Source organism: Melanerpes formicivorus, unplaced genomic scaffold (genome assembly GCF_026170545.1).
Source record: "Melanerpes formicivorus ecotype bairdi unplaced genomic scaffold, bMelFor1.0.p_v2 SCAF_26, whole genome shotgun sequence".
NCBI lineage: Eukaryota > Metazoa > Chordata > Aves > Piciformes > Picidae > Melanerpes > Melanerpes formicivorus.
Window position 1 is genome coordinate 9,013,039 of NW_027142378.1, and position 18,664 is coordinate 9,031,702.

An 18,664-nucleotide genomic window follows, 5' to 3' on the forward strand; every position below is an offset into this window, starting at 1 on the left:
CACATAACTTCTCTGTGGCAGAAGCGAGGGCTGAAGGGTGGCCCAAGCCCTTCAGGCCGAGGAGCCAGGGTCTGAAGGAAGCCGTCATCATCCCGTAGCCCCTCAGGTGGCGGCTTCGCCGGGCTCCGCGCCCCGCCCAGCCAGGCCCCCGCCCGTCTGTCAGCCCTGACGGGCGGCAACAGCCAATGGGAAGAGGGGACGGGGCGGTGGGCGGGACGGCGACCGAGCCGCCCCCGCGGTGCTATAAAGTGCGGTGCGAGGGAGCGCCGCGAGCTGCGGGGCAGAGCTGAGCGGCGCGAGGAGCGGGCGGGCCAGGCGTCCGAGGAGCGTCGCGCTGCTGGGATGGGTAACACCGTGGCTAGAGAGGATTTCGAGTGGGTCTACACGGACCAGCCTCATGCCGACCGCCGCAAGGAGATCCTGGGTGAGAAGAAGAAGAGATGGTGGTGGGGCGGCTGCTCCTCGTCGCGGGTTGCGTGGCGAGGCGGGGGGGCACCCCACAAAATGGCTGCCAGCCGCCCGCGCTGGGGGGCGCCGCGCGGAAGGCGCAGCAGCGGAGTGTCCGCGCCCTATTGCCAGCCGTTAGAGGCTTCCGGCGGGGTGGTAGTCGGCCGCGGCCAGCGTTGAGAGCAGCGGCGTTGGCCGCGTACGTGGAGGCGGGAGCCACCGCCTTGGCGGCGCTGGCGGGGGAGGGGAAGGGAAGGAGCGAGGGGGCGGCTCGCTGCCAGTGAGGACGGCGCCCGAGTCCCGAAACGCTGGACAGGCGATCCGGGCTTCCGTTTTGGGGCACGAAGGAGCGCTGAGGAGCGGTGCCGCTGGCTAGCGGACAGGGGTGTGGACAGCGGCGCGGTTACCCCTCCCTACCCGCCGCCGCAGCTGCCCGCTGCCGGTAGAAAACAAGCCGTATAACTGATAAGGTGTCTGCTGCTCGGCATAAATAGTTCGTGCGTTTTCGAGTCAGATGACTACCTGGGACCTGAGCTTACTGGAGCCCCTCTGAATTACTGGAGAGTTGTCAGTTCAAAAGCCATTTCCTTCCTGGGTAGGCTGGAGGTGGTACTGGTGCTTCGCTGCAAGGGTGTCTAATTGCTAGCAACAGGAAAATGCTCACTCCAGAAGATTCATTATAGCAATAAATGCCAGAAATGGACAGACAGTGTGTTCTCACTACCTTTGCAGCCTAACTGTAGTTGGGAATAAATATCTGCTCTTTTAATCTAAGTGGGTTAGTTAGCTGTAAGGAGAGCTCCTAAATACTTCTTTCTGTTTAATTCTTCCCATTCAGCTAAACATCCAGAGATTAAAGCACTGATGAAGCCAGATTACAACTTGGTCTGGGTGGTTGTGCTGATGGTCCTTGCACAGCTGACTGCATTTTATCTAGTTAAAGACTTGGAATGGAAATGGGTAATCTTCTGGGCATATGTTTTTGGAAGCTGTATTAGCCACTCCATGACTTTGGCTATTCATGAGATTTCTCATAACAGTGCCTTTGGCAACAGCAAAGCAATGTGGAATCGATGGTTTGGAATATTTGCCAACCTCCCTCTTGGTCTCCCATACTCCATATCCTTCAAGAGATACCACATGGATCATCATCGTTACTTAGGAGGTGATGGAATTGATGTGGACATTCCTACCAACTTTGAAGGCTGGTTTTTCTGCACCCGTTTCAGGAAGTTCATCTGGATTGTTCTTCAGCCTTTTTTCTATGCAATTAGACCTCTCTGCATCAACCCTAAACCCATTACTCGACTTGAAATAATCAATTTGTTGGCTCAGCTTGCCTTTGATATAGTGATATATTACTTATGGGGAGTCAAATCCATGTTTTACATGCTTGCTGGTTCAGTACTTGGACTTGGGTTGCACCCAATTTCGGGACACTTCATAGCTGAACATTACATGTTTTTAAAAGGACATGAGACTTATTCCTACTATGGGCCACTTAATTTGCTTACTTTTAATGTTGGCTATCACAACGAACATCATGACTTTCCCAATATTCCTGGCAAGAGCCTCCCACTGGTAAGTTTACTTCTTTGGATAAAGCTCTACTTCAACTTGAAAATCAGGTAGAACACTGATAGCTAGAAGAATGGAAGTTGGGGGGAGAAAACAAACCCTAAGCCAAACAAAACAGGTCTGTTTCTCAGCTGGGTGCTAAAGGAGATAATTACTTACCATATTAGTGATATGCTGAGCAAGTTTCCAATGGACTGGCTGCTCAAGCCTCTTCCATAAGTAAAGGTGAAGAGACATGTTTTACACTTTGCACCAACTGGTATCTTGCAATTACAACCAGCCTTCTGTTGTCTTTGGTTTCTAAGTATGCAGAGAGCTAGTTAAACTGCAGATACCTTCAGAGATTTGTCTCCAGAACTTCAAGCAAGCATTGCAATACAGTGATTTTTCAGCCTCTTCTATTCCTGCCATTCTCTGGTGGTGGAAAGATGCTTTTATGTACTGCTAATGTTTGTTGTACTGTTGACCAATGTTTAACAGCTTTCAGTTTTGGAGCAGCTCCATTTTCTCCAGTGAGAACCTCTGAACCCTAAATAAGTATCAGCTGTACACTGACAGAATTTAGACTTCAAAGCTAAGACTTGCACCTGTCACAGCTGAATGAGTAGCAGATGTGAATTTTCAACTAGCTCCTCCCTACTTCAATCTTTGCTGGTTTCTTTTAAATAGGAGCTTAATTCTCATTACCTATGTTTTCCCATTAGAGCATGGGAGCACAGGCTTCTGGGGTTACACCTAAACCTCATCTTCTATTTGCAGTTTGACAGCAGCTGTGGTGTTGGTCTTGTAGCTTTGTTGTTGCACTTGGTAATAGTGAGACCTTGTGAGCTTGCACCTTTGGAGTCCAAACTTAATTGTTTCAATTGTCAGGAACAATTGTTTGTGACCAACAGCTGTTGCTGGAACTCTCCATGAAATAATTACTCCAGTACTTCTTTAGCAGGGCAGTTAAATTCTGTAACTGGTTTGAGGCTTTCTTCTTTTTTGTTCTTGAAAAAGTGAGTTCCTCTTACTCATAGATTTAAATCTTTCCAAACAGCTAAAGCTGTGTTAACTCATTTTGGTTCACCAGCACAGATCTAGGTACTCAGCGTTTCACCTTCCGCATGAGCAAGAAAATGTAAATAGGGAGTGCTTGGTAGTGTTGTGTTGTCAGGTGTGGGTGGGTTTGTTTGTTTGTTCTAAGTATTTACCTCTGCAATTAAATTAAGCTCTTCTCCAGGACTCTTAAATCTGCAATTCTGATAACAACACAAAGCCTTCTTTTAGAACAGTGTAGTTAATTTTATTGGACTGGACTCTGCTGTGTGCTAAAGATCACTGAAGTACTGAACACTTAACTCCAGCTGGGATACTGGTGAGCTGGGAATAATTACTGCTGAATGAAGTATACTGGCTAGATGTAGTCTTAGAGGTGTGATGATGGAACAAAACCAGCTCCAGCTCCAAATCAAGACAGAAATATCTTGAGTGAGTTTCTGGCTTGTGCAGATTTTTCTTTTTCCTTCTGTTTAAAGTTATGGAATTCAGTGACAGTTTTGGTCTGTTCAGGTTTTTAAGGCTTAGCTTTAAATATTAGGAAGGAAATCTAACTGGGACCACAGCTCTTTGTTTTAAGCAGTGGTTTAGTCAGCACGTACATATGAGAACAAATTCTTTGTGAGTAGACTGTATTCATTCTTTAATATCTGTCTTCAGGAACTAGATGCTCCTGAGCAATAAGATGCTTTTAGTTTTACTTTCTTCTGAAGGCTGAGGCTTGAAACTATATGTAAAGAGATGTGTGAAGCATCTCTTCCTAGAACTCACAACATCCATTTTGTGATACTCATAATCTGTGACTCACCACTGAACTGAGTCACCCACTTCCACTAGCAACCAAAGTGCTTGCTTTTGTGAGCTACATCATCCCATAGGTAGCACAGTGAACAGAATTCAGTTTTGGCAGAGTTTGTTCTGCTTAGCTTGAACACAAGTTTCACATGAAGTTTACTTAGCCAGGGAGTTGCTTTTTTTCTTCAAGCAACATTCACATTGTGGCACTAGCAGCCTTATCTGGAGAATCTTGCCTCTAAACCAAAACTGGTGCTCTGCACAAAGGTACAGGCTGAGGACTGGAAAGCTGTCACAGTTGGTGCTAATAAAAATAGTAAATAGACCTTGTATCTCCTCTTTAGGTGAAGAAAATAGCAGCTGAATACTATGACAACCTGCCACAATATAACTCTTGGATAAAAGTACTGTATGACTTCGTGATGGATGACACAATCAGCCCATATTCACGCATGAAAAGGCAATTAAAGGGTGAAGTGAAACAAGATTAAACTTCTGGCAACCAAAAAACCCCACTCTGAAATGTCTGCTTGCTTTTGAAGTGGCTGGTATAAGGACTCTTGCTAAAGCTGTTCACCTGTGTCCTGAATTAAGATCTACAGCAACATAGTAATGCATCCTTAAAAGACTTTGTAGCAGACTCCTACCAGCTATAACATTCCTCACAGTCCTCAGATTAACTGGTTTAATGTGTCTTTTGTTTGCCTAAGGATCAGTGTTATATGCATAATGCTCAATAACTTTGTTACAGAATTTACTTTGTCAGGTGTTGAATCTATATGAAATATGTCTGGCTCATAATGTTTTAAAAGCTCTCAATGTAGTCCACTGCCCACAACATGCTGTTTTAGATGACCATAGTGTTAAAATGCTGTACTTACCTGTTAATTCTAAAGGAACATGATTGGTTATCTCAAACCTTCTGCTGGGTGGAAGCCTGTCCTACCTGGTGGAAAAGCTAAATTTGCACAGAAATGTCTGCTTCTGTTTAAACACGTAGCATGTCACTTGAAGCATTGCTCTGAAGTTCCACCTTTTTTTACTGAAAATACCTTCAAGGAGCCATCTCTCAGAATGAAACTGGGATCTTTGAGATGGCCTGTGTGAATTCCTTATAAAGGAGAGGGGAAAAAAAGGAAGTGGGGAATTCAAGGGTACTGCCAGCTTTGTATCTGTACCTACTGCCTTGAGCTGCTTCTGTTAGCATATATAGCTTGGGCAGCTAGCATTTAGAATGGGGGGGGGGCTGTTACTAGGCAACTTAATATCACTGACTAGGTTTTTTCATATTGGAAAAATCTTGTTAGTTGAGGCTTTTTCTGATTTGCAAAGAATGATTAAGTTTGTCCTAGCTGGTTCTGCTGTTGCCATGGTTTTAAATGCTCAGGCTATGGATACTCCTTTGGAAATGTGGTTTGTATGATCAACAATCAACTGAAGCAGACAGTGTTCTGGCAAACAAGGCCAGCCACAACCAATGTCAGCTCTACCCCATTAAGCATCTTTGTTATTTGTGTACACAAAGATTTTGCTAAATGATCTTTATTTCTGCCCCTTCCCTCCCACAACCTACAGTAACCCACACAAACACTTTATTAAAATGTGGTGAGAGAACAGCTGGTGATATCAGATTTCCTGCTCAAGGGTTTAAATTGGTAACCAGAGAATGGATAGACTTTCTGAACACTGAAGAATCTCTACATACCTCAGCACAGTATAGTTGTTTTCTGTCATCTAATGCACTGAAGATGGCTTCAAGTTGTTAGAGGTGTCTGCAAATTGCCCTTGTATCTTTAACCTTATCTGGAAGATGGAATCAGATGAAGATGGAAGTCTTAGCTTCTGCCCCCACTGGTCTGCTGTAAGTAACTTAATTTGTAGATGCCTTCAGCTCCTGCATTTTGTCCATTCTTTTATTGGAAGAAGCAGTGTCTGACAAAAATGTGTTGGTGTGTCTTAATTCTGGCTTAATTGCAGTCCTGGTTTTAATGTGTTTAAGTGTGGGGCTCTCATCTGTGGTTAAGCAACAGAAATGTTATGAAAGTATGACAACCACTTAGGAAGTGACTTCATTATGGTGACAATAACATGCTAGGGCAGTGTCAAAATACACTTTATCCCTGTTTTTACATGTAATTTAAAAAGGCACATATTGAAGTAATACTGGGTGACCTTCTTACAGATCATCTTGTGCTGAAGGACTTGAGCTTTGATGAAATTTGGCATTTTTATAGCAGATGCAAAACCTGTTCTACTGAGTGGTGGTGGAGATGAACTGTAAAGAACCATTTCAGAAGAAAAACTGACTTTGATTGAAGGACCTGAACAGGTTTAACAGGCTGCAAAACAGTTTCTTTCAGAGACACTTCTGCACAACTGCTTGATTTTTAAGAAGCAAAAGAGGGAATTACCTCTCTTGGTGTTGATGGCTTATCATAGCTGGATGAAGGATAGACAGTTTTACACCTAAATCTAGGAAATCCTAGATGAATACTTAAGCAGAGTTCAGTGTAAAAATGTTATGCTTGGGCTTAGTTACCTACTTCATGGAATTACTGATGCCCCTTACTGTCTTCCCAATGGGTGCTGCAATTGTGAATTGCTGCTTTTAAGCAGGACTGAAGTTGCCATCTCACATTTAATCACAGAACAGACTTCAGAGAATTGTTCCAGTTGGAAAAGACCTCTAAGATCAAGTCCAACTGTCAACCTAAGACCACTATGCCCCGAAGTGCCATGTTCACATGTTTCTTTAATATCTGCAGGGATGGTGACTCCACCACCTCCCTGAGCAGCCTCTTCTAGTGCCTGACCACTCTTACAGGAAAGAAATTTTTCCTAACATCCAACCTAAACCTCCCCTGGCACAATTCCAGGCCACTTCCTCTCATTGTATCACCTGATGCTAGGGGAAGGAGACCAACCCCCACCTTACTCCAGCTTCCTCTCAGTGAGGTGTACTGCGCAATGCTTGAAAGAGCCAGGACTGAAGTTTGGAGCTAAACCGTGGTCTGATTCATGCAAGCAGTGGTAACCACAATTTTTAGGCTTGTAATTCCTGTGAGATACACACAAGAGGCTTTGGCATGAGACTTCAGCAGGAGGGATTCTGCCAGATGCAGACCATCTGACAGTTAACCTGTATTGCAGCATAGTTTTATTCCTAAAACCCAGAAGCATTTCTGAACTAGTGGTGAAAGGAATGAAGGCCAGGTGGACTACCTGACTTGTTTGTTGTGTTCTGAGTGAATAACTCACTTTCTGCAGTCACAATGCAGTGTTGGTCCAAAGGTATGACACAGAAATAAGAATTAATGTTAAAAAGACATGTGAATCATGTAGCTATTGTTTTTAATGACTTGTAGTTGTCTCTAATTCTAAGGAAATATACCTGGCACAAACAGGTGAGTGTAATTTTTAAACTATTTTATGTGGAAGTTGGAACTTAGACTAACCACTGAAGAACAAATTAAGCCTAAAGAATATTAAACTCTTGGCAGTTAACCTAATTATATTTTTTTCCCAATAAATCTGCTCAGGTGGAATGAGTTATCTTTTGCCTTTCTCCATGCTTATTCTGTGTCAATAAAGCATCTTGCTAGTTTGTCAGACCTTTTCCTTTATGTGAAGTCACCCAGGAGTTTAACTGTCAAAACACAGCTGACTTTGGGTCAGCTCTGTTAAATATGTCACTCAAGTATTTTAGCTGCAGTGAAGTCATGCAGAGTTCTGAATCCTTCAGGGCTTTCTGAGTAACTTACAGTTTTTGGAATAAAGCCTTGCATGGGTTTGTTTATGGCATGCAATAAGCCTTGCATGGCTTTTAAACACACACACCTCCCTTCCCTCCCCCACCAACTATTTGAAGCTGCTTAAGTGGAGTAAGAAATGCATCCTGGAATCTGATTACACTAGGCATGAGTTTTCCCACAGGACAGGCATGGGTATATTCTTCTTTCAAAACCACTCTTCCCTCTGGCATTCTTGTTTTGCTGTTGAACTTGTCTGCTCCACAACAGTGGCCAATTAATGTGTTGAATGGATGCATGTTTCTGGCTATGGAACTCCATACTTTCAGATCCAGGGCAAGACTTCCTAGCAGGAACTAGAGGTCAGTTGAAGTGCAGTTATGATTTTTGTGTCTCAGAATTTATCTGGCTAAACCTTGAAATGTGGACAGAAATGGCTCTCTTCTGTAGAGGTGGACACTTAATGAGCTTAGTGGTTTACCTTTGCCTCCTTTATTCTTCTATCAGATGAAGTGGCATGCCACAGTAGAACTTAAAGCTGCTCATTCTTCAAGGGCTCAATAACCAATATGTCAATGTTGTAGCCTGTAGGCTGTCATGCTAATCTTGCTGGACAAACGGGAGAAAAGCTGCTTTCAAGTAGTGGTCTTGCATGGTAAGTGGTCTAAGACACAGCTTTTGGAAAGTGTGCTCTGTAATTTGCAAGAGCCTCAAAAGACTTAAGGCAGAGCAAGTTCTCCTGGTTTTTATTTTTGCTTGTATATTGCAAAGCACAGGAGCTACTTCTGGGCCTGCAAATATTGCTTCTGCAAGGTCATAGGAAAACAATCTGACAAATAGGTCTGATAAAATCCTGTAGATACGCCTTTAGTAACCTGCAACTCCACCTAAAGAATTCCCTCCTCTCTATCAAATCTTCTGTTTCACAGTCAAGCCTGCCCCACTACAGGAGGCTTTAATCAGGACAAAAACGTTCCCAATTGAGCCAAGAACAAAGATAGATTGGTTTAAATATACTTTTCCCCCTTGCTGCCAGTTCTCTGTGCTGCTGCTCCACATACATGCTTAAGTTAGCATCTAATGTGCTTTGGGACAGAAACATTTAGATAGGTGGCTAGCCTCAGGAAAAAGGAGAGGAGAGTGGTGTGACGAACAATTTCTTGATCTTCTCCCAACAGAAACAAAGTGACTAGAGGGAAAAACTGCTCTAGGCATGCCTGCTAGATGTGGTAGGTGAACATGCAGGATGAAGGAGTGGTCTCTTTATTGCATGAGAAAGCTTGTTCCTTAAAGCCATTCTCATTTTCTATGGGGAACAAGTAGGAGAAATCTTGCAGTTTCTTTCTTACCAAGTTTGTTGGTTTTGAAACAATCAGGATAGCCTAGTCCAAATTTCCCACAAGGAGCAGTGGGGGAGCAGCACTTCAATGTGTAAATAGAGTTCAGTTGCCTACCTGTGTCTGCTCCTAGACAAAGGTGTAGCCCAGACAAAGTAAGCAAACAGGATGTGGACACATTACTGACCTAGCACTTTCTGCCTTTCAACTTCAGCTTTTCTTGTAAATTTAAATCCTCCTGCACCCCACTTCCTCAATGCCACAGGTTAGGAAGAATGATCATAAGCCACCTTGGTTATTAAACATGTTTTGTGTTAGAACTCTGGACAAGACTACATTGTTATTACTTCTTGAATTGACTGTGCCAGGACTTCAGCACTTTCTTCCTTCATAAGCTCATCAACTGTAGCTATCTTATATATGGTAGCAGATATTTCCTTTCTACCTATAAAGGAGAAATCATTCCTGTGGCTCTTTTCAACTGTAGAGAGTGGCTTGCTTGCCACATCACTTTTCCAAGGAAGGATGACAAATATTTCTAAGTTGTATCACTGAAGTTGTATCACAGTTAAACCTTTTTTCTTTAATTCCTGGTTTGGGATTTTACATACAGTTTGTTTTGAGACCACTGGTTTTGCCTTCCTGTGGCATGCTGTATCTAAAAGGAGTGGCAGTTTCAAACTCCATAGTTGAGGTATTGTATAACATTGTATAATGTTTTCACAGGGCTTCTGCATGACTTTTCTCATTGAGCTGAATGTCTTATTGTACTAAAAGAATTCACATCTTACCTTCTCACAGTTGTAGCTATGGTAAAAGGTGGTAAAAAACCATCCTGGGAAGCTGTAGATTTAGAACTAAAACACAGAAGTTTTATGTAACATAGGCAGTTCTTGTCTAGCTCTATACATGACATCTAGGTATGATTTTACACTAAAATTAGTCATTTAACTGATATATACTAATTGCATTGCCTCATAGAATGTTAGGGGTTAGAAGGGGCCTCCAGAGGTCATCAAGTCCAACCCCCACACCAAAGCAGGATCACCTAGGGCAGGTTGCACAGAAACACATCCAGGTAGGTTTTGAAAGTCTCCAGAGAAGGAGACTCCACACCCTCTCAGCCTGTTTCAGTGCTCCAGCACCCTCACAGTAAAGAAGTCTCTCATGTAATGACCTCATCATAACGAATATCCACAAGTGAAGCTACTGAGATAAAATGATGATTCTTCCCCTTGGGAACTGGGAACCACAGCTCTAAACCTGATTTATATTTATAAGCAGACAAGTATCTGCTTTACATGCAGGCACTTAATTTGTTGGTCTTATAAGCCAAGCCCTGAGTCACTGTGTTGAAAGTTTCCCTGGAAGAGGGAGGGAATATCATACAGTGATGTGAAAAATCACAGTGGTAAGTACAAGCTGCTGTGAGTATTGTGCTTTTGAAATGCAAGTCTGGGGTGACTAGTAATTTTTAACAGCCTTCCACGTTTACCTTTGGCAAAACCAAACAAGATCCTTTGTCAGATGGCAACTCTGAGAGGAAGCTAAGACCTAAGGTGCTATTCCCTCTCAAGCCAAGGTCAGTCTTCAAGTGAGGTTGTTCATAACATGGCAATTTGTTTAAAAGAACCATGATCTTGTCCTCTTTAAAGTGGGGGTGGGGGGAAGTGTAGAGAATTAATGGTGCTTACAAAAGCTATTTTGTATCTGTTTTACACGGAAATTTCAGTACTTAAATTTTTAAGTAGTTGATGTTATCAAACTTCAACTTCCCATGAAATTTGCTGGGAGAAATCACCCAGTTATATTTCTGATCCTTGTCCAATGGTTGCAGTGTTCATAGGAAGAATGAGACTAATCGAAGACAGGACCTGAGATTAAAGAAAGTCATAGAATGACAGCAGTGGGTAAAAAAACAAAACCAACCCATGATGATGGCTTGTAGGTTTCCAAAATTAGTTAACATTTCAGTGTTGAACTCAGATACTTCCCCATTTGCTGCTGCTGAAAGTTATGATCCTTCTTTCCAAGAGAGAACTTAAAAAAACCCCAAACCAACCAAACAAAAAAAGCCCCAGCAACACAAAAACCCCAAACAAACCCCTCAAAATGTGAGGCTTGTGTCTTAAAACAGCAACATTTGCCTTTCTACAGAGGATATCAAAACATTTGAGTTAAATCCAGGTAAGTAAGAGAATTTTTTTGGCCTTTCAGATTTGTTTGTTTGAAAAAGCCCCAGCCAATCAGAACAACAACAAAATAACATCAATGGCTTTTTATGCAACTCCCAGTCTCAATGTTTCTTAGGTAGCTGTTAAATTGTATCCTAGCACTTCTTGGATTTTCAAACTTTACTCTCTCCTGACAGCTTGCCATCTGTGGATAAGTTCTTTTGATAAGGTGAAGGGAAGCTGTTAGAACCTCTGAGAACCTGTGCTGGCACAGTCATAATGTGTCACTGGATTTGGGAAAGGCATGACTAATTGTGTGATCAAGTACAGTGCAGCACTTTCCCAGTCTACTTTCACAGCTCTCTTCTCCCAGAGATTCCTCCAGACCTCTTGCAAACAGCAGTTTTCGTTTGGAGTTGTAAACAGCTCCTGGAGAAGTGTAAACACTTTGAAGGGTTAGCCTCTAGGCTTCTGAGGGATTTCTGATTAAGGGTACCAGCTGTCTCTGAATGGCATTACCTCTTCAGCACTAAAAGCACATTTTAGCACACTTCTACTGTAAATGGAGGTAAGCAGGAAATGTCTATTTCATTTATTTATTCTGCAAACAGGTAAGAATAGTTTATAGTAGTAGGTTCTGATGACCTTTTTCCAGGTACAGTTTAAAAAGCTTAAGAGATTTGGTACAGCTTCTTTCAAACCTGCCTCTTGAAAAATCAGGTGCCACAGGTATTACAAAACTCTCCTCCCATTATTCTCTTCTGGGAATTGTCCAAATGTGTCACCTGCACAGGGACTGACGCAGTTCTTCATACATTATTTGGTCCTAACCAGGCCAAGAGAAGAGGAAACAATACTTCAGATAAGAGTAAAAAAACAAAAGCAGTGTTAAGAGGTGACTTTACATGTATCCTCTAATAATCATTAATAGAGTGACACAAACCAGCTCCAGAAACTGCTGGTTATGTTTAAAAGAAATGACAAAAACTTAATGCAAAATCCCACTACCATGGCTCATAAATGAGGTCCTTCAGTGACAGTCACCAACAGTATGTAATTAACACAAGTCTTTGGCAGGCTCCCTACACTCTGTACTGTCATGATAGGTTCAGATCACAACTTCACGAAGAAGACACTGCCATTTTTGCCAGGGGAGCTGCTGAACTCCCATCTTGTTCTGCCAAAGGAACAGATGAGATCATCTTTGCTAGGCTGACTTATCTCTAACTGTTCCTTTACTCTTTTCATGACTCACTCAAAATTACAGTTGAGGGACAGAATTACTTAGAGGTTAACTTCCATTGAAATAATTTGCTTCAGAAGGGAAGGGACTTTTTAGGGTGTCAGGAAATGACAGGAAGAGGGGGAATGGAACAAAAATAGAAATGGGTAGATTTGGTTTGGATATTAGGAAGAAGTTCTTCCCCATGAGGGTGGTGAGACACTGGCACAGGTTGCCCAGGGAGGTGGCAGAAGCCTCAGCCCTGGAGGTTTTTAAGGTCAGGCTGGATGTGGCTCTGAGCAACCTGTACCTGGTATGAGGGGTCCCTGCCCATGGCAGGGGGTTTGGGATTAGATCCTTGAGGTCCCTTCCAACCCTAACAATTCTATGATTCTATGATGTCTGTTCACAAGGAGAACTTGTTTTGGCTTATCTTGAGTCAGCCAATTAAACCAAAAAGCAAGTTCATTGAACTCAAAGATGCATATGGGAGGGGAAAGAAGAGTTAGAAGCACTAATCAGTGACATGCAGCTGTTATTTATTTTCCAGTGTTCATAAGATGTGGAGGGTTGTTAGATTGAATTTGTCTAACAAACTGGAAGTAGCAGCTAGGAAAGGGAGATGAGTATCTTGTACTCCAAAAGGTATTTTGAAATGCCTAACTGAAAATTCTTCTGATGGGTATAACTGAAACATAGGACTCTGAGACATGATATTTAAGCTGCCTTTGTGATGCTGAATGACACTTCTGGTAACTGTTAAGAACTAGGAGTATGTCCTAATACCTAACCATTGATTATTATGGTAGAGGAGATGTTTTAAGTTTGTGTGGCTGTTACTTCTGAAATGTTTGCTTAGTAATTAGCAAAGGGGAAGAAAACAACCAAGATTATTTTTCAAGACTCTAGGAGCCAAAGATCACTTTGAAATTTCAGAAAAGGTCACTGACCATCAGTATGTAATAATGATGAAAGGAAATAGTTAACTTCTCTTTGGCTAGAGGTCAAAGTGAATATACTAATGGATTTTCCATGCAGTATAGTCTTGGCAGTGTAGAGATCGATACACAAGCTCTGCAGCTACAGCAATTCCTATGTATATTAACTTAATTACAGCAGTTAGGATGATTGAATAGCTTTCCTTTTAGTCATTAAAAAAGAACAGGTCATAAGGAAACCTCTAAAACAAACTTCCTTGACAAACAAAAAAGGAAGAGACTGATAAATAACTAAGATGGCTACAGTGGCATTTACATCTTATCTCAAAATTATGTTTGCACATTAACAGAGATGGTGGAACATCTGAGTGCCACATCCATCTAGGTGGTGGCAAGGTGTGTGGTGCGCTCCAAATGCCTTGAATTTTAACTGCAGTCAGAGACGTAAGAGGTTGGGGCAAGGTCAATAACTATTCTGGGAACGTCCAAGGTGCCACGCTACAAGATAACCTTGATAGCATGGTAATGCATTATCTCCAGCTGAAAAGGGAGACCTTGCAACAGATATCAGGTTTGTTTAATGCAGAAATAGGTAGTGGCACTTAGGAATACATGCACGTGCACAGCAACCTTAACTCCTCCCACCAGTTTCCAGCATAAGAGAATCCTTTCCAGGGGAGTAGTGAGGCTCCCAGAGTTGAAGCTTATCTTACCTTTTTTGATACTGAAGATTTCACTTTCTTAAAAGCTTCTTCAAAATGTCTATGGGAAACCTTGATTTCTCCTTAAGAACAAAGCATAGAAGATTACTAAAGTGGCAAAGTAAGAGGCAATCACTTGACTGCTGCATTTATTTCAATGACATGTTTATGAAACCTAGCAGCTTATGCTAGTCAGTTGGATGAGATTTGATTCAGCAGTGTTATAAACACCTCAACTCTCATATCTTATGTAGACTCCTGTCCATGAAGGTAGGAAAGATTTTAGTCCTTCTATCCCTTGCACCTTAAGCCAAAGAATACTTGGTTGTTTCAGCAAGTTTAGTTATTAATGCTTCAACTTGATGACTAAGAATTTAATTCATAAGTTAACTGCAGCTTGTATCAAATGCAGTTGGAATTCAAGTCCTTTAACCCTCCTGGAAGTGGATGCCTTGGATCCTGCTGCTTCCACACTGGGCTATTTTCTACACATATATAATATGAAGCTTCCCTACAGAGTGTTTTCTAGTGAGTATCCAGTATGTCATTCCAGTTCTACTGCAGGACGCTAAATTGACTTCATATCATTGCTTTATCTGGCACTACCCATGACTGATGAAAGCTTTCACTTCTACCGCTCTCTGTGTTTAGGTTGATGCAAATTGCCTTTTTGACCCTAATCCAACTCTCCACAATAATTATGTCTAATAATAACCTTTTGAAACAGGTGGTTGTTTTGTGGGGTTTTTAAAGTAATGTAAAACAAAAGCACACCTGAAGTAAAGAATAGATTTCTCTGCTCTCACAAGCAAGAGCCTTGTTTAATTTAGACTTAAGGAACCCAAGACCCCACTACTGAGCAGATTCATTACAATCCTACCATTGTGCACAGGTATCAGAAGATAAATGTACAAAAATAGGTCTTTAGAGTCAGTTTGGTATAAAACAGAAGACCAAGTAGTCTAGAAATTGTTACTTGAAGAGTAAAGATGAAAGTTAAAGGTCACTAAACTAAACACACAACCTTGCTGCTCTTTCTCATCTCAGTCCTCTGAAGCTCTTATTCAGGGTTCCCATTACCATAAAAAGTTATACCAGTATAAATGAAAATGTAAACTTAAAATATCATCAATTTAACTTAGTTCCCTAAGGAAACACTACTTGCAGTAAGGAAAAAAAAGTTCAACTTCTGCCCAGGAAGGTGGTGGAGTCACCATCCCTGGAGGGGGTCAAGAAACACGTAGATGTGGTGCTTCAGGATAGATTTTAGTGGTCATGGTAGTTGGGTTATGGTTGGACTTGATGATCTTAAAGGTCTTTTCCAATCTTAATGATTCTATGATTTGTAACTCCCAGATGAAGTCCTGGCAAGAGCTACTGGCGAGCTCAACACCAGAGATGATAAATGGTGCTCAGATTTTCCTAGTGCCATCACTACTACAAATCTGACAATTCTTGTTTGGCTCAGGAGTCGTCATTTATATAGAGCATGCACACCTTAATACTTGCTTTGAACTACCTTAAATACTTTATATTCCATTTATCCTCTCACTGTTAAGATTTTTGTAAAGCTTTCTTACCTTTCTTGCTTTGAGCATCGTGCAGGGCCATTTCTTGTCTCAAGGCACAAATCGAAGCCTCACGCACTAGAGCGGAGAGGTCTGCCCCTCTGCAGATACCAACAAAATACATCAGGCTAAATTTCTCTTCTCTTTTGCTGATGGCAATACAGCAGGGCAAGATACTACAAATGATGGCAAGAAACCTGTACTGTCATAAAGGTTTATCTTAAGAACACTGGAAAGGGATCTGAGGACTACTCAGATCTGCAACTTTCATTGTCATGACAGCCTCCAGATTTTAGACACAGATGAAGATAAAATAAATGAGAGGCAAGGAAAAAGGCAAACCCCACACCTAGCACCCTTAAAAACCACCACAGGACTGAATAATGTGCTACCTTATGAAAACTTAATACTTCTGTTTTGTTTGGTCAGTCTTCTGAAAGATTCAAATGGAAACACACGTCATTACAAAAGGGAGTTGCCCTGCTCAGAAGCTGCAGTGACAGGTAACGTGCTCTTAAAACAACAGCACCCACAAACCATGGTCAGAGCAGGCTTCACAGCTGTCAAACTTCCCACAAACCTTCAAACTCTACTACAAGTCGCTGAACCAAAGACCACAGCAACCCTCAAAATGCAAACCAACCCAAACATAACAAAGCTTCAAAAAGCTTTGCTCTATTGTATTATTTATTCATAGTTAATGATTTTCTGGAATTCACAGAAGATGGGCACAGGGGAGACCTTATAATGGCCTTCCAGTACATGAAACATCATCATCCAAAGAACATCATCAACAAAACCAACCTAACAAAAACAACCAACCAACCACAACAGAAAAAACCCCACAAAGCCACACAGGCATGCAAAAAAACCCCAAACCCAAGCCCCAACAGCAAGTACAAGGGGCTGAGAAAGAAAAATGCTCATCTTTCCTAAATATGAAACGAGCAAGCTAAAAAAATCATTACTGGTGATAGCTTCCATTTGTAAGATTCAAAAGCAACACTGTGACAAGCAGTGTGTCACAAATGTATAGATTCACAGAATGGTTTGGGGTGGAAGGGACCTTGCAGACCATCTAGATTCATGGGCAGGGACACCTTCCACTAGACCAGATTGCTCAAGGCTTCATCCAACCTGGCCTCGAACACCTTCAGGGAGGGGACATCTATGATCCCCTTGGGCAGTGCCTCACTACCCTGACTGTGAAGAATTTCTTCCTGATCTCCAGTCTAAATCTCCCCTCTTCCAGCTCAAAGCCATCCCCCCACATCCTATCACACCAAGCCCTTGTGAAAAAAATCCCTTCCCAGCTTTCTTGTAGGCCTCATTCATGTTACTGGAAGGCCACCTTAAGGTCTTCCCAGTGCCCATCTTTCATGGATTCCAGAAAATCATTAACTATTGATAAATAATATAACAGAGTAAAGCTTAGGCTACAATTGCAGTATCATTCCTGACAGCTATGATTCTCAAGCTCTCCTATAAAAGGCACCTTTGGTATTCCCAAAGCACAAGCTGGAATAGGCCCTCATTACTTTGCCAAACACATTGCTTTGAACTGTGTGATAGACTAAGCTGGTTATGGTTATTTAACCAATTTGCTTTCATCATCATGTATGAGTCTACAACTTGAAGAGGACTCTCTTATCCTCAGATCATGAAAGCTTTATAAAACAAACCCAAGCAAAACCAGCAGGCCTCTACTGCTCTGTATTTACAACACGGAAAGGCTTACTCCAGATGAAAAAAGACTTCAGCACCCATATATTCCTACCAACTCTCTGGAAAAAAAAGCGTAAGTAAAAGCAAGAGAAAGAGCATATAGGAAAGGCTTATAAACCCTGGGAGTTAAGAGAGGCTCAATAACCCAACACATTACCAGGCTTCAGAACACTATGGGCACTGCACATTAAACATTCAAGTCAAAACTAGAAGCTACTCACGTGTAACAATCACAGTGTTGACTGTAAGCAATTTCTTCAAGGCTCACATCAGTTTCCAGTGGAGGCCGGGTGCCATCCTAAAGGAGATGAGAGAATCATCGATTTGAAATAGTAAGTAATGCTGAATCGTAGCTTCCCACCAACAGATGAGAGCAGCTCTGCAGAAAAGGACTTGGGGGTACTGGTGAAGTAGAAGCTGGACATGAGCCAGAAGTGTGCACTTGCAGCCCAGAAGGCAAATGGCATCCTGGGCTGCATCAAAAGAAGTGTGACCAGCAGGATGAGGGATGTGATTCTTCCCCTCTGCACTGCTCTCATGAGACCTCACCTCAAGTACTGTGTTCAGTTCTGGTGCCCCAGAATAAGTGGGACATGGAACTGCTGGAGTACATCCAGAGGAGGGCCATATAAAATGATCAGAGGGCTAGAGCACCTCTGCTATGTGGATAGGCTGTGAGAGTTTGGGCTGTTCAGCCTGGAGAAGGCTCAACCAGGGAGACCTTATAGTGGCCTTCCAGTACCTGAAGGGGGCCTACAAGAAAGCCAAGAAGAGATTTTCACAAGGTCTTGTAGGAACAGGATGAAGGGGAATGGCTTTGAGCTGGATGAGGGGAGATTTAGATTGGATATTAGGAAGAAATTCCTTACAGTGAGGGTGGTGAGACACTGGAACAGACTGCCCGGAGAAATCATGGATGCTCCCTCCCTGGAGGTGTTCAAGGCCAGACTGGACAAGTGCTTGAACAACCTGGTCTAATGGAAGGTGTCTCTGCCCATAGCAGGGGAGATTGGAACTGGATGATCTTTAGGATCCCTTCCAACTCAAAACATTTCATGAATGTTGAATTAATCTGGGGTAAAATACCACTTAGGAAGGAGCACAGTACTCAAACCAGCAAGGAAGACAAAGGAATAACCTGATTTTGAAACACCTTGCAAGGAGACACCTGGAAACAAGGAAGCTTGTTACAGTTTCATATGGGATACTCTAGTAATTGTTGTACAGGACTGCAAGCCAGGGAGACACCTTCTCTGCTATAAGGACATGTTTTACCTGTATCTTTGAGCAGCAACATACTTGGGGCATTTTTTGAGTGGGATGATCTGCCTGCTCTGGAGACAAGCTCAGCAGTATGTGCAGCAGAGAAGCTTGATACAGCATGCAGGAATG

The 18,664-nt window shown here is 42.3% G+C and overlaps 2 protein-coding genes across 2 annotated transcripts in view; one reads left to right on the forward strand and one right to left on the reverse strand.

The window, feature by feature from the left end:
* The first annotated feature begins 254 nt into the window (after nucleotides 1-254).
* DEGS1 (delta 4-desaturase, sphingolipid 1) lies at nucleotides 255-7,467 on the forward strand. The gene is made up of 3 exons (XM_068153549.1): nucleotides 255-424; nucleotides 1,286-2,028; nucleotides 4,203-7,467. Exons 1-3 carry the CDS (start codon nucleotides 343-345, stop codon nucleotides 4,347-4,349), a joined length of 972 nt encoding a protein of 323 aa, XP_068009650.1. The 5' UTR covers nucleotides 255-342; the 3' UTR covers nucleotides 4,350-7,467.
* A 4,088-nt stretch (nucleotides 7,468-11,555) lies between these two features.
* NVL (nuclear VCP like) overlaps nucleotides 11,556-18,664 on the reverse strand; it is a 36,510-nt gene continuing 29,401 nt past the window's right edge. The window contains exons 20-23 of the mRNA XM_068153548.1: nucleotides 17,494-17,570; nucleotides 15,560-15,648; nucleotides 13,992-14,062; nucleotides 11,556-11,944 (exon numbers count right to left, since the gene is read on the reverse strand). Coding sequence (XP_068009649.1) covers nucleotides 11,900-11,944; nucleotides 13,992-14,062; nucleotides 15,560-15,648; nucleotides 17,494-17,570 — 282 coding nt within the window. The 3' untranslated portion in view covers nucleotides 11,556-11,899. The remainder of the gene's footprint in view (nucleotides 11,945-13,991; nucleotides 14,063-15,559; nucleotides 15,649-17,493; nucleotides 17,571-18,664) is intronic.

Bases quoted from the DNA above. Each gene is read 5' to 3' on its own strand.
- DEGS1 (XM_068153549.1), top strand. From the start codon at position 343: ATGGGTAACACCGTGGCTAGAGAGGATTTCGAGTGGGTCTACACGGAC. The intron at 425-1,285 runs GTGAGAAGAAGA...CTTCCCATTCAG, and splicing joins CCGCCGCAAGGAGATCCTGG to CTAAACATCCAGAGATTAAA. The intron at 2,029-4,202 runs GTAAGTTTACTT...TCTCCTCTTTAG, and splicing joins CTGGCAAGAGCCTCCCACTG to GTGAAGAAAATAGCAGCTGA.